The sequence below is a fragment of the Rhodnius prolixus genome, unplaced genomic scaffold (genome assembly GCF_049639745.1).
Source record: "Rhodnius prolixus isolate KJV_2025 unplaced genomic scaffold, Rpr scaffold_19, whole genome shotgun sequence".
Taxonomy (NCBI): domain Eukaryota; kingdom Metazoa; phylum Arthropoda; class Insecta; order Hemiptera; family Reduviidae; genus Rhodnius; species Rhodnius prolixus.
Genome location: NW_027411584.1, coordinates 2006957 through 2021552, shown reverse-complemented (window position 1 = coordinate 2021552; position 14596 = coordinate 2006957). Strand labels below are relative to the sequence as shown.

At 34.5% G+C, this 14596-nt stretch overlaps 1 protein-coding gene across 2 annotated transcripts; it reads right to left on the bottom strand.

The window, feature by feature from the left end:
* Positions 1–1189: 1189 nt before the first annotated feature.
* Positions 1190–6736, bottom strand: LOC141448332 (kanadaptin). Of its 2 annotated transcripts, XM_074116666.1 has the most exons (11): positions 6598–6736; positions 6115–6508; positions 5766–6017; positions 5097–5325; positions 4609–4786; positions 4382–4521; positions 3437–3597; positions 3167–3349; positions 2117–2363; positions 1491–1582; positions 1190–1403 (listed from the first exon to the last, which is right to left on the bottom strand). In XM_074116666.1, the coding sequence occupies exons 2-11, from the start codon at positions 6493–6495 to the stop codon at positions 1290–1292; spliced, it is 1977 nt and encodes a 658-aa protein (XP_073972767.1). In that variant the 5' UTR covers positions 6496–6508; positions 6598–6736; the 3' UTR covers positions 1190–1289. The 2 variants fall into 2 exon arrangements, with proteins under 2 accessions (XP_073972767.1, XP_073972766.1); XM_074116665.1 differs by lacking the exon at positions 6598–6736 and having other exon boundaries at positions 6115–6591.
* Between the last annotated feature and the right edge of the window lie 7860 nt (positions 6737–14596).

Genomic DNA, 14596 nt, shown 5'->3' with positions numbered 1-14596 from the left:
CACAATTAAATGATGAAGAATGACTTCTTGATCTTGCTTTTTTCTGCGATGTTACTGAAAAATTACACCAATTAAATCTGCAACTACAGGGTAAAGGTGAAACAGTAACAGATATGATAAGCATTTTGAAATCATTTAAAGTGAAACTTAATATGCTTGCAATGCAATTAAAACGTCGTGATTTAAAGCATTATCAAAATCTGGCTGATGAGTCTAAAAATAAAAAGAATCTTACTTATAACAAATATGCCGATATTATTGCACTGCTTCTAAAAGAATTTGAAAGAAGTTCTAACATTAAGTGAACTTGAAGATATTGCTTTTTTTTTTGTCTTGCCCATTTAATGACAACATCGATGTTGAAAGTGTAGCTCAGAAACTAAACAACTTTCTCGGTACTACAAATTTAGCAGGCTTTGAAAAGAAATAATAAATATTAAATGGGACATATGTAGAACTTAAGTCACTGGTTTCAGATTGTAATTTTTGTAAACTGTTAAATAAAGATAAATATCCAAATATTCGGACAATTGTTGCACGTTTTAATGCCTTCTTTGGATCAACATATTTATGTGAATCCGCATTTTCATTTATGAATGCGATCAAAACAAAACATCGATCGCAATTAACAAATCAACATTTGGAATCATGTTTGAGAATTGCCTTAAGTTCATATGAGCCAAATTTTGAAAAACTTGCTGCTATTATGCAATGTTAGGTATCGTCCAATTAAACATTGTTATTCGTTTGCTTATTTACAATGTACCTACTTTTTTTTTTAAGTTAGTAAGTATTTCATCTCAAAAAAAAAAAAATATATATTTGTTTTCTTTATTTGTCATATTTTTTTAATTGAAATTCTTGTTAATTACTCGTATTTAGTAAAATATCAATGAAAAATTCTAAAATAGTTTGCCCATATTTAAAGTCGCCCGCAGACTAAATTTTTCAGAATAAGTAGCCCCTAAGGGATAAAAGTTTGGCCACACCTGTTATATAGCTTCTTTTTTTCTTTCTCTATTTACAGCAAAGTTCATCTGTCAGCTCCTAATCTGAGTAAAAGATTGACGAAATTTTGACTTCTTCCATCAGTACTGCAAACTAATCTACACTGACTACAACTACTCTATTCTCTTGATTCTACACTGCGAAATTAGCAGGTTAATTATTGCTTAATTAAGCAAATATATATATCATTGGGTTGAAAACAACTTCCTTTTTTTTAACTATGTATTACTAAAATAATAACAGCCAACAAATAAATACAAAAATAACAAAACACTTTCTCATTAATAACCATATTTTTCATTCAATGCAGTACGCCCGTCGCCTGTCTGACCAGGCGGTGGTTTCCACACACAATTACTGTAAACATCATCTTCAACGAAATTCTGATCTTCCTGCTGAAATGTGTTTTAAATTAGAATCACTTACATAAGCAATATCCGCTTTAATACAATGACATCATGAATACAAAAATTTCTACTTACTTCTTTCTTACTTTTCTTTTTAGATTTTTCACTTTTTTTAGAGTTTGTTTCTGTTTTTAACTTCGAATTGCTAGGAAAAGTTGGTCCAATAACTGAAATAGAATTAGAAATAAATATAGCTCTTACTAGAAATAGCTCTATTGATGCAAATTTCTTTTATTTCTCCATTTTTCATTATATGTTTCGAGACCGACATTTTGGTCGTTTTAAAAAATCACTACTGTTACATATAAATGTGGGTAAATATTACCTACTTTAAGCCTTTACACTTTTTAAAGATTATTGTTCATACAATGATTTGTAGGAATCAATACAAAATTGAAATGACAAAAATGAATATATGTACTTGTTGCCCAAAAGTTATAATGAAGTTAATTTATATTCACTAAACACTCAAATTATTCACTCATTTCTACAAGTCAGATGTTTTTCAAGAAAGATTCAATTATATTTTCAGCTCCAGATCTAATCCCCGTGCGACTGCGTCAAGGGGCGTTTAATCAGTTCCAGTATCTACTACTGCGACGTAACCATTGGACGTCAAAAGCATTACTAACTTACAGATGCAAGAGGACCTACTTTCAAAGCTTAACCTTCCTTCAAGAGAAGTAATAAAATTAACTTACTTCTAGAGCTTTCTTTAGAAACAGCTTGGTCTTCTTTTACAACTTCCTTCACAGATTTAACCTCTTGTGCTCTGTTCACTTCTTCTTCAACACTGCTAACATCTTCAGCTACAGTAATTTCTGAAGAAGATACCTCTTCAATTGTGGGATTTTTTCTTAGTATTAGCTCAGGAATGTTTGCTGGTTTCGTAATGTTGATCAATTTTCTTAAATGTGCTTCTTCTTCTTGCAATTTATTTACGCTGTCCTGTTTTTAAAACATAAAGTGGAGAGGTTAACTGTGCGAATATCTGAAATTACAAATTCCACTAAGTGGGACTACCACTTGAGGTTACAGTATTGTTAACTAAGGGTTCAAAAGAGTATATTTTTTCTGTGTAGGACCTCAAATTATGATCTATTGTATAACAGTGGGGGCCTGGTTTTCCTAAGCCCAAACTAAGACATTACACGCTTTAGTTTATGTATAGAAATGTTGACTATGACAAAAAATCCCAAGTAACTGAATTCAAATCATACGTAAGTATAATTAAAAGTATAAACTTTAAACTATTCGATCAAAAATTCTTAAATGCAAATAAACGCTTCCAAAACTTGTTCGATTAAAATTGAATTAGTAGATCAATTTTAACATAATAAATTTTTAACTCTGACGAAATTAGTGGGGAATTCGGGACCCAAAGCTTTAGAACTCTTCTGGTGAATCCGGGATGAATGGAACTCTTAGATAAGCGCATCCACGATAAGTGGACTGTTCTCCCATACTCTTATTACTTCACATTTAAGGTGAGGAAAAAGTGTTCGAGCAAGAAGTCTCCAAAGGGGGATCCCAGCCTTCATGTAAGTTAGATAATTTGGATGTTTCAAATTTACGATAGAAAAAAATATTATACTTTATTGAGATGGTTTATCAGCGAAGTCAAGAAGTTTGGCCCACTTCTTTCTATCAACATTTAATTTGTGCATGCGTTTCGTCTCTTATAGTATTTAAATGCGGTTATAATAAAAATATCTTCATTGGGTATCCTACATAATCTATGCATACTACACCTTAGCAACTTTGATATCCATTTTTTGAGGTTTTTTCTGCTTCAATGTCTTCATATAAGCATCTAACTCATCCATATCTTCTTCTGATTGTTCAACATTGGCCACTTCCATATCTTCCAGAAGATGATTTAATTTTCTTTCAGCTGTTTCTAATTTTTCCAAAACAATCTTATGTTTTCCCATCTGTAAAACAAGTTTTAGATTTCACTTTACTGAATTTTTTTTAAATAACAATAATAAACAAAAAAAAAAATTCAAAAGAAATTTTACCAAAGAGTCATATGTTTCCACAGTATCTTGAATTTTTCCTGCTTTTCTCATTCGTTTTTCCCTCTTCTTGTCCAGATCACCAGTTCTATCCAGAAAACTATCTTCATCGCTATCGTAATAATCATTTTCTTCCCAGTTACGTTTTTGTTGTTTTTTGGCTTCTGAAATTTGAAATAGTTCTTTATTACGGAGCCAGTCATACCTTAAAATACTCAACTTGAGAATAACGATTTCTTTTTGCACAGATCAGTTTTAACTTCAAACAAAACTTAGTAAACAATAGCACACATCAACTTACTACTTATATTGAGAACTTTCAAAGGTTGTTGGCCTTCGATCGAAGGGCCAATAGAGCAACCTGATTTTACCTTTCATCAATTCCCATCAAGACTGATGCAAAAAAAATAACGATCTCTTTGTCTGTTAAAGTGATCTCGTTCGAAACCAAACAAACATTCGGTAACAAAGTTTTATCCCTTAAGTTTAAACTAGTTTCATTTCTCTTTTCATACTTCTTCCGACAAAGTGGAGCCACACAATATCATTTCTGTGTCAGGGTTCCCTAAGGAGGCTGAGTCTTGTGACCAAGTAGTAATTCTTAACTCAGTTTTCTGTCTACTGAAAATATAAAACCGTGCACCTCTGTTTACATTCTGGCCTCCAAAAACAGAAGATCTCATATTGTGGGTAGGGATTGCAATGCAATCAAGATGGTTTAAAGGGACTTTTCTCTCCCATTTCTTTCTTAGAAATTGTAGGGAACAAATCGGAAGATTCCCACCCTGGGTGACACACTTTGGAGATACGTTCTGGCCTATCGCGTCCCAGTGTCATATTATGTCCCACATTGATACAGTTTGGAGATAAAAGAAGAGCACTGCAAGTAAACTATATTTATCTTAAGAATTAATTTTTAAATTTTTTTCCCCATATCAAAGAAATTACCTCTTTTTGCAGGTCGAAGTAGTCCCATTTTATCAATTACTCTGCAAGCCTCCAGAGAGCATTGCAACTGTGATTCTTTCTTACTTCGGCCAGTCATTTCGATTATAATCTCCCTACCGTCACCATCATCTATTGGAAGTCTACAAAGAGGAGAGTGGATGTATTTATTTATTTTTTAATCACACGAACTATATTTTAAAAACTAAATTTATAAAACAAATACTCACACAACTTTTGCGACAAACATTCCTTTTTCAGCTTTTTCTATGTCAAATGTCAATTCTTCACCTTCTCGATCAAACCAATTACGAAGTGCTTTTTTTGGATCATCTATATATAATTCTTCATTAGTTATTTGGGCGTAGGGATTTTCAGAAAGATCGGTTTCTTCGTCTGCATCTTCACCTGTAATTTGAAAACGCAAATATTGAATATATTGTCTAGAAACTTTTTTAGTTATTATCTCAAAGAATTTTACTGAAACGAGATCTTGTTTAATTATAGCTAAAAAGCGTCAAAATGGGTGCAAGTTATTTCGAGCTGTAAAATGATCAATTTCGGATGTGACTAGGATTATTAAAAATGTGTGATCAGATCCATTTTCAGGGTGCATTTTTTTAAAGGGAAATTCGAGGACTGATGTTGATCACATTTTTTGGATGTTACTTCACCTGTAATGAATATACATGAAAATTAGTCAACCTAATCTACTAACCCATTCCCCATGAAATTCCTCTTTCTTCTAACAATCGTTCCTGTCTCTCTCTTTCCTGTTCCTCTAATAACCGTTCCTCTTCTTCCTTCCTTTTTCGCTCCTCCATTTCTGCCAGCCTTTGCGCTTTAAGGTCTGTCAAACTTAACGGCGATTCTTCTTCTTCATCTTCTGCAGGGCCTTGTAGAATAAAAAATCTTGTACTGCATCCAATCTTTATCATATGCCCAACCTAAAATGAATAACAATTGTGAAATCAAAGGTAGTTTACACTAAGTAAGGGTAACTGAATGAATTTTTTTTTTTTTTTTTTAGGGAATTTGTGGTCTGATGGAATTAGGTAATTGATAAAATGTTTTACAGTTTACCCCACTCATCAGCAAGTTTTAGCTTACAATCAGCGTACACTATAGTTTCTTTGTACAAACGCTAAAACTAAGGGAGCCCCAAACAAACAAGCAATGATTCCAAATGATGTAATTCTTCTTAATGCAGACTTTCATATTTTAGTTTGCGTAGACAATTTTTATCAACATTGCTAGGTAATATTTGCAACCCGGAAATATTAAGGTTGCCAGTAAATACTTTGGTTTATCGTGCCCAACGTCAAACTAAACCCTACACGTGAACTCATTTAGGAATTATTCATAAAGAAACTATTGTTCCGCTTACCTTGACTCTAGCATAGACATTTGGTTTAATCCTATACTTATTTAGAAAAGTGCCATGAGTACTTTTCAGATCATATAAGTAAAATCCTTTTCCATTTTCACCATCCTCAACATCTCGATACTGTAATATCGCATGAAATCTTGAAACTGTGGGATGTGCCATACAAATATCGCAGACATCTGCCCTTCCAAAACTAAAGTAAGATTTCTTTCTTAAATCAATTGTTCTTTCAATTACGCCGGATTTGAGTTCCTAAGACAGAACACATAAATAAATAAATAAACATATTTATAGCCAATATTTATAAGATCAACTGTAACTAATACTGAAATTTAAATATTCAGATTACCTCTAGTTGATATTTTGCTATTGCTAGCCCTTTCCAGTCTGGTTCAGTGTAAGGTAACGTTATGAGTTTGGGCTTATTTGTTTCAATCTGTTTAGTTTCAACTTCTTCAACTTCATTTGTAGTTTCAACTATGGATTCACTGTTTGCACTTTGTTCTGCACTGTTTAATTCGTTGTCAAGCTTTTTCTGTTGTAAATACTTATGAAGAGTGGATTTTTTGGCTGGAATTCGAGCAGTTAGCGTTGGTTTTTTAAATTTGTCACATTCTTTCTCAACATCATCCTTATTTGTTTCTTCACCGTTATTTTCTTTAACATCTTCAACAGGACAAGTAGTCTCTTCTTTGACATCAACACATTTATCTTGTTCATCTACTTCCATTGTTTACAAACTACTGAAAAGAAAATTTAAAAAAAATAGCTGAAATATTGAAGTAAGTATAGAGTTTACATTTTCACAAGAAAAAATATAAATATAACCTACTGTTGTAACCTTAACCAACCAATAACCAGTAACTACCGCTTCAGTAGCGGTAGCTGTAGTTAGGTGTACTAACTTTGTGAGAGGTTATTTTTTTGTTTAACGTCCATTGAATTGTCGTACAGGAGCGTACGTTACAGGCGAAATGGCCCTCAAAAAGGGACTCTAACCACCCTCTTTCTCGGATCTTCCCTTAATCGAATTTTGTAGGAAAATTGTTTCCAATAGAAATTATAGATTTTCATCTATACATACAGTTGTTCAATAGCTTCTTAATGGGACCGTTTAAAAAAAAAAATCTTAAAGAAATATGGTTCTTCCCGTTTGATTGATTTTATCCCAAACTTTATTGTGGCATCCTCTGGAGCAGGGGTGTCAAACCGAAAAGCTAACTTGGGCCAAATAAACAATACTTAACTTCATGTGGGCCGCACAAAAAATCAATGTTCATAGAAACAAATATTTTTATTTTGACTAGTAAATTGTAATAAACATATATAAAGTTAAATTATTGTTTACGTCCTGATACTTGACATCTCTTCTCTGATACTATCTTTCCTATTTCGGGAGAAATCTTATTGGTCGAGACTACTTTCAAAATTGACCCAACGTGAGTTTTACAGTTTCGGACAGGAGATTTATTTCCATTCATAACAGAAAATAATTGCACGCACTGATAAGTACTTCCAAACATGGGACTCAATAATCATAACCACTTGTAAGATAACGTCTGTATAATTACGTCTTATTAGGTTAGGTGTAGCAGTTTGCCGTTGATAGCTGTGTGAAACGGACTCCATTTCAGCCAATTAGAATTTTACATTTTCGCGCGTACAATTTAAAATGATCCGTATAGTTTATAAATAAAGTAAACTACTCAAAAGTTGCTAAGGAATTTATAAATAACATCAAATATAATCAACTTGCACAATGTTTTGATGTTTATCTCGTTATTTTGGCATTCAATATTTGTTTATATTAAGGAATTAATGCACTTGGTAGTCGTACAAAGGTTAATTCATTTTGATAAACGACAAAAACAAACATTGCTAATTTTGTCCTTTAAAATGATTCAGTATTCTAATGCATTTGAAAGTGAATTAACCTTTTTTTTGCTTCTCAATTCTAATTTTTTATCATGGAAAGAAGTGATGAAAGGGCAAATTTAATTGTCCAGTATCATTTACAGGGCCTTTCTCAGCTTGAAATTGCTAATGCTTCAATATTGCGCCAAGTGTTGTTTGCCGAGCATTGCAAAGATACCATGCACAAAGACGCCATGGCGGTGGGAATTTTCGAAGAACCACTGAAAGAGAAGACCGCCTAGTGAGGATGAATGCCCGCAGAAACCCTTTTTTGACCGCCCGACAGTTACAAAATCGTCTTTTTGAATCCTCGGGACTCAAGTATCTAATCAAACGATTAGAAATCGATAGAGAGAGGTTGGTTTGCATTCGTATCGCCCAGTTAGAAGGCCCTCTTTGGATACTCGGCACAGAAGAGCAAGATCGGAATGGGTAAACTCTCGGTTGAGGGAGAACCAAAACTGGGAATTTGTATTATTTAGTGACGAGTCAAGATTCTGTTTATCGAGTGATAGCAGACGTTTGCAAGTGTGGAGAAGGCCAAACACTCGTTTTGAGCCACAATTCATCCAACCGGTAACAGCACACCGCGGTGGCGGTGTCATGGTGTGGGGTGGAATTACTCTCAACAATCGTACTGAACTACACATCATTCAGGGCACTTTAAATGGGATCAGATACAGAGATGACATTATTCGGGGGTTTGTCTCAGACTTTCGAGACAATATTGGGCCACAATTTGTTTTTCTCGACGACAATGCCCGCCCTCACCGCGCCAGATGTATTCTTGAAGAAATTCGTCGTCTCGGCATTACCCACTTACCACTGCCAGCACTATCACCAGACCTAAACCCAATAGAGCACATTTGGGACAATTTACAGAGACGACTAAATAACCATCAGCCCCAACCCAGGAACACCGAAGAGCTTGCTAACGTTTTAACGTTACTATGGGAAGAAATTCCGCAAGAAGAAATAGCTGCCGTTATTTTGAGTATGGCAAACCGTTGTTCAGCTGTTCAGAGAGTAAGAGGAGGCTACACCAGGTACTGAAAAACTATTAATTGGATTAACAAAATAAAAATTGTGGAAAAACCAGTGGAGATGTTTTCCACAATTTGTTAGGCGACACTCACGGCTTTTGTTAAATCCTGTTTTATCTTTGTTTTTAAAAGTTTTATTTCTGAAAGATAATGTGATATTAAAAGACAAATGAAGCAACTTTTATTTAAAAAAAATATAACTCTTTCTGTCTTTTTTTGATCTTTTTATTGCAATTCCTTAGCAACTTTTGAGTAGCTGGTTTCGTTTCTAATTCACATTTCTATTTTATTTTTACTTTGCGTCGGATATATTGACTGGGCCGCGAGTTTGACACCCCTGTTCTGGAGTGACCTTGTAACGAAATATCAAATTTGAATTTTGTACAACATTCTGTTCTTAAGTTACTGTTATTATTTTACTATCTTATATTGTTAGACCAATTGGTAGAAACCAAATTTTTCAAACACAGGGTCCCTTAAAGGAATATTTCTGGTGAAATCTTAAAATGGATAATTTGGAAGCTTAAAGTAACTTTTCTTATTTGTAAGAAGAAAGTGAAAAATTTCCTCAATAGAGTAAGAATAACAGAAAAAGAGAGTCGTCGTCTGTAGGTTGTCACAATCGACTTTTCTTTTTTGTTATCTGAACAAAAATTTAGGATTATTTGTTTACTGGAGATGATTGTGTTAGATGTGTTGTTGTATTTGCTGTAGCCAAAAGAGAGAGAGAAAAGAAAATGCAAAAGAAAGCGAACTGTTGTGAAATGTGATTCGCTGTCAAGTCTGTCAGTCAGTGAGTGTTCCAAGAGAGGGGGCTTTTGTCGACTACTTTTATCTCTGGCACTCTTTTATCAATCTAAAAGGCTTTGTTCTAACCAATTCTCCAGTTTTTTCTTTTTGCTGCGGAGATTTATTTACATAATGTTTACCTTGGAGACGATGGGGAGGGGCCCCTCTTCTAAAATTTGTCACCTCTCTTCTTTCCATGGTTCTTTTGTTTTTATTTTCTCTTTCTCTTTGTTTTCCTTTTTCAGCTTTAATTAACTATCTGCTATAGTAAAAGGAGCTTTGACTTTTAACATTTTAGTCACTTTTTTGTAAACTTTATTTTTATAGGTTCAGATCTACCTTATCACTTACACAAAACGTGTACTTCTGTGAATAGTTCAAGTCAATGAGGAGCGCTCTCTCAGAATGAGGAGGAGTGGGGTGACGAGACGAGGGGAGTGAATTTTTATCCTAAATTATGTTACAAAATTGATATTAGCATGGTTCCCCTTTAGGCCATGATATATGGGAGGGATATTCAGGGGATTTCCCATACTTTAGTTTAACTAGTGCACCATAAATAATTATTAATCTTAAGATCAAACTAATTAAAAGTTTAAGACTTTGTTTTGTAATTTAATGTATTAATTGTATTTTTGCTTTTTTTCACTTTACTTCTAAGAGAAGGATTATGAGCAGATTATCCAGAAATATCTGTTTTGAGTCCCCTGAGTTCGAAAAAATTGGTATCAACAAATTGGTCTCTGTCTAAGGATGTGGAAACATAGTGGAGCGGCAAGCAAAGCGGCGTTGATAGCTGCTTCAGATCAAAGAGAGCGACGAGCAGCGAGCAAAGAGTCGCTGGCACATAGTGACCAAGTTTAGACGCGTTTCTCCTTTCGACGAAACAAGATGGGAGGAACTATTTCTATATATGAAAATTCTTCCTTGAAAATTTGGTATTTACAGCAGCTTGGAAGCAGGAGCTGCAGTGTATAATATAAACATATTTAGACATGAACTTGGTGTATTCCATCACTTGTACCAACAACTTCGGGAGCATCCTGGCAAGATTCATTCGTATTTTAGAATATCTATTTCAACATTTGATTACATACTAGCCCAGTATAACCCCATTAATCCTAGCAGTTACTTTAAAAATAGAAATATCACTACTCCATGATTTGTCGTAAATTAATGTTCATCTGAAAAACTGGAGCAGTACGACGCTACAGAAGAAGGATTGGAGAATTCGTTCTGATCAGAAGTAGTAGGACGTGAAAATGTAATTTAATTTTGCCTAGTATTTAGATGGAAGTTAGCATTAAGGGATTGAGAACCAAATTAAATGTAGCAAAAATTACCTGAATTCTCCATTAACTACTAATTGTTAATTAATTTTAACTATTAATTATTAATTGTTAAAAACTATTGTAGCTTCACAGATATTATGGTCCCACAGAGGTTTCTTTAAACAAACTAAACCAATAAATGTATCAATATCCATAACCTACGAGCAATAACCTTTAAAAATTGAGCGCGATGAGCCTTATTAGTGTTTTTATTAGTGATTCCAGAAATTATTTTTTTTTTTTTTTTTTTTTTTTTTTTTTGCGCATCAACAGCTGAGGTCATTAGCGCCCGGAGCTTTTTCCAGTGCACTGCCGGCCTCCGGACAGTGTTCTCTCGTTACAGACAACACTGTCCATCACCGGACAGTGAGCTGTAAGAAGCTCCTAGGAAGAGAAAATCTAAGGGTCAGCTGCTGGATTCGAACCCGGGACCTCCGCGTGGGAGTCCAGTATGCTAACCTCATAGCTAATCCCTTCCCTTCCAGAAATTAGAGATACTAAAAATCCCTTAGGTTGGAAGTTGGTTAAATGTTAAATACGTTTAGCAATAAATTTTAATTGCAAATTTAAATTTTCACAAAAGTTTTATTTCATTAAGATTATTTTTTAATTAATTTTTAAATTATATTAAAATATTTTTTTTCCACAAGTATGGGTCACATTACTAAAACTGCACAGCTGACAAAATTATGTTTTCTCTCTGTGTCGCTGCTAGATAGCGCGCTGTCTGCGGTGACAATTTTGCATAATTGCAGGTTCAAAAGCTGTTGCCCGGTTATTAAAGTCATCTTCTTCTTTTTTTATTATTAAAAAATTTAATTAGAAAAAATACTATATTTTTTGCTTGGGAGGGGGGAGAGCATCTTTTACGAATGACCCTTAAAACAAAACAAAGGAAGTGGTATGAGTACGCTTACAGTTTTCTTATTACTAAAATTTACGTAATTAGATTTTACTTTAAAGTTGGTAATTGTTCTTCAAAAAAAATATAGTTACTAAAAATTCCAAAGGATGAAAGATCATGCCAGTTTCAGTCATTGTAAGCGCGTGAGGCTTACACCCAGATGCAGAGAGGGGAAGATGACGTAAACGTAATTTAAATCGATACGTGCTCGGGGGGGGGGGATAAATAAATACAAAGAAAATATTTAGTAATGAAAATGGTCAAGAAAACACTTACGCAGCGGAAGCGAGCGCACCCAGTATCCGCCAGGCGGTGCAGGATCTCTAATTAAGCGGTAGAAGGGAATAGGAACTATTAAAGAGCTTAGGCAAACAAGTGTGCAAAGATGTGTGTGTGTGTAATGTGTAGCTGAGCTCCAAGAAGCGTAAGAAATATTGAGGTTCAAGCCCAAAGAGGCGTATTAGAATTGGAAGTGAGGTAAGCGGAAGAGGGAAGGGTAATAGTGCACCAAGTGCACTAGATGCGGATGAGGAAGAGGTAATAGTACAATCAATGCACTAGATGCGGATGAAGGAAGAGGTAATAGTACAATCAATGCACTAGATGCGGATGAAGCGAAGTGCTAGATATCAGCGGAAGTGACTCTTAGCAGGTTAAGGTGCAGTAAGAAGTACACCAGCAGGCAGACTCGAGTGACGTAGGGCCGCAAGCAGCCGATGATGAAGCGTTGCGGAAGTATGAAAAGCTGTACTTGAAGCGTTGGTCCAGCGGACGCGTACTATATCTGATGCAGAGCCAGGGCCAGACGTCGACTCGTTATGAAGCGGTATGGAATTGAGGAGCACTAACTTATTTGCACAGAGTCAGCGGCGTACTGAACTACAGCAGACGGAAAAACCCCACGGGTATGAGAGGATAGAGAAGGGGAAGGTTGAAACCATGGGAACTGAGAAATAAACAAAACTACAAAATGGCAGAAAAATAAGATATTGGCGGCGAAAACAAAGGAAAAGATTAACGAAAAATAACGCGTACTACGAGAATTGGAATAAGGAGAGAGAGAGAGAGAGAAATAGAAAAAGGCGAGATGGAGAACTGTCAAACGGTACCGCCGAGAAAGGACGGTACGCGGCTTAACAGTCATTATAAACTTTATTATGCCGAGCTTTCGGACCTAGGGTGACTAGGTCATCTTCAGGGCTGTAGAACATATTTACAGTGTGTTAACAACAATTATATTACAATGAATATATAATGTAACGTAATTTACAAAATTACCTATAATAATTATTTACCTATAATTGACCATGTAATATTTTACATCATTAAAGGGTTAGTGTGTTTTCTCAGTCTGCTCATGGACTGAGTGTGATCGGTCTGTGTGTGAGATATGTGTTTGGTTGTAAGGAAGTCAGTGTTGCCAATTGTCTGGCATTTTTGTAGTAATTTTATGTTGTTTAAATTGTTGGTATCAGTGTTGAAATTTAGACTGTTTTCTGTCTTAGTTATGTCGTATACCATTTCTAGCACTTCCCTTTTTTTGGTGTGTTGGTTTCTGATTTAAGTATCTTTGTGTGTTTGGGGAAATCGAAAGTGTGATGATTTTCTGTGTTATGTTTATAATGACTGAAACTGGCATTAATTTTTCATCCTATTTTTCAGTAGGATTCAGTCACCAAAAATAATGAACAGTAAGAATTCCAAATTTAAGGGAAAATTCTGTGACTAGTAATGCGAGTATCCTGTTTTGTTTTTTTTTCATTTAATAGTTTTTCCGCGATTTCCCTAAAAAAAACTACACTCGGTTTATCGGTGGGAGGGCGCAGCCTACTAAATATTCAGATAAAACAATTTTCTTGAAGTTTTCTGAAGATTTCTTTTTATAATTTTCTTATTATAAATTTTGCAGTTTTATATTAATTTTATTTGGTTAGAAAGAAATAAATAGCTTTCTAAAATTCCAATACTGAAGATGGTAACTTGACCGGAAGTGCGCGAGTCACTTCAGTGGCTTACTTTATAATGACTTTAATATTTTTTTTGTTCTTTTATAATTTAATTGCGTATTTTTGCTAAGATAATTTGTTTTAAGGCAGATGATGGCAAGTTATCTTCAACTTAATTACTGATTTCTATTCTAATTAAGTCATTGAATCGTATTTTAATTAATCTTTGGCCTAATGGAGGCATTTAGAACTAAGTACAAAAAGTAAAGAAGTAAAGTAATCGCCTATTTTTTCAGAACAGACACGAACAATTTAAACAACATATAGTTACGCAAACTTACTACAAAATACTTGACAATTGGCAACACTGACTTCCACACAATCTAACACATATCACACAGACCGGTCACACTCAGTCCATGAACACACACCAACCTTGTGATGTAAAAATATTACTTTATAAACTAGGTAAATAATTTTTTGGAAATTTCATTATATTATACATATTATATTATTACTTTAATAGAATCATTGATAACTATCTGTAAACATGTTCCACAGCCCTGAAGATGGCCTAGTTAGTCCCTAGGTCGAAAGCTCGGCAAAATAAATTTTACTCGACTGAAATGGCAATTATTTTTTCATCCTACTGTAATCGCCTATTTTTTCAGGCGGAGCTTAACGTCCAACTACCAATTAGGTGTCGTGGACGGAGGCGACTAGCAAACGTACTTTACTGTAAATTTCTCTCATTAACCAATAAATATAATCCAAGGCCTCTAGACCGGGAATCGAACCCAGTACAAAAATACATATTAGCTTCGCAGGTCTTGCCTCTAACCGCTCGGCTACCGTGGCGCCTACATTTAGAACTAAGTTAGAACGTTAAGGACAGTAGTTAATA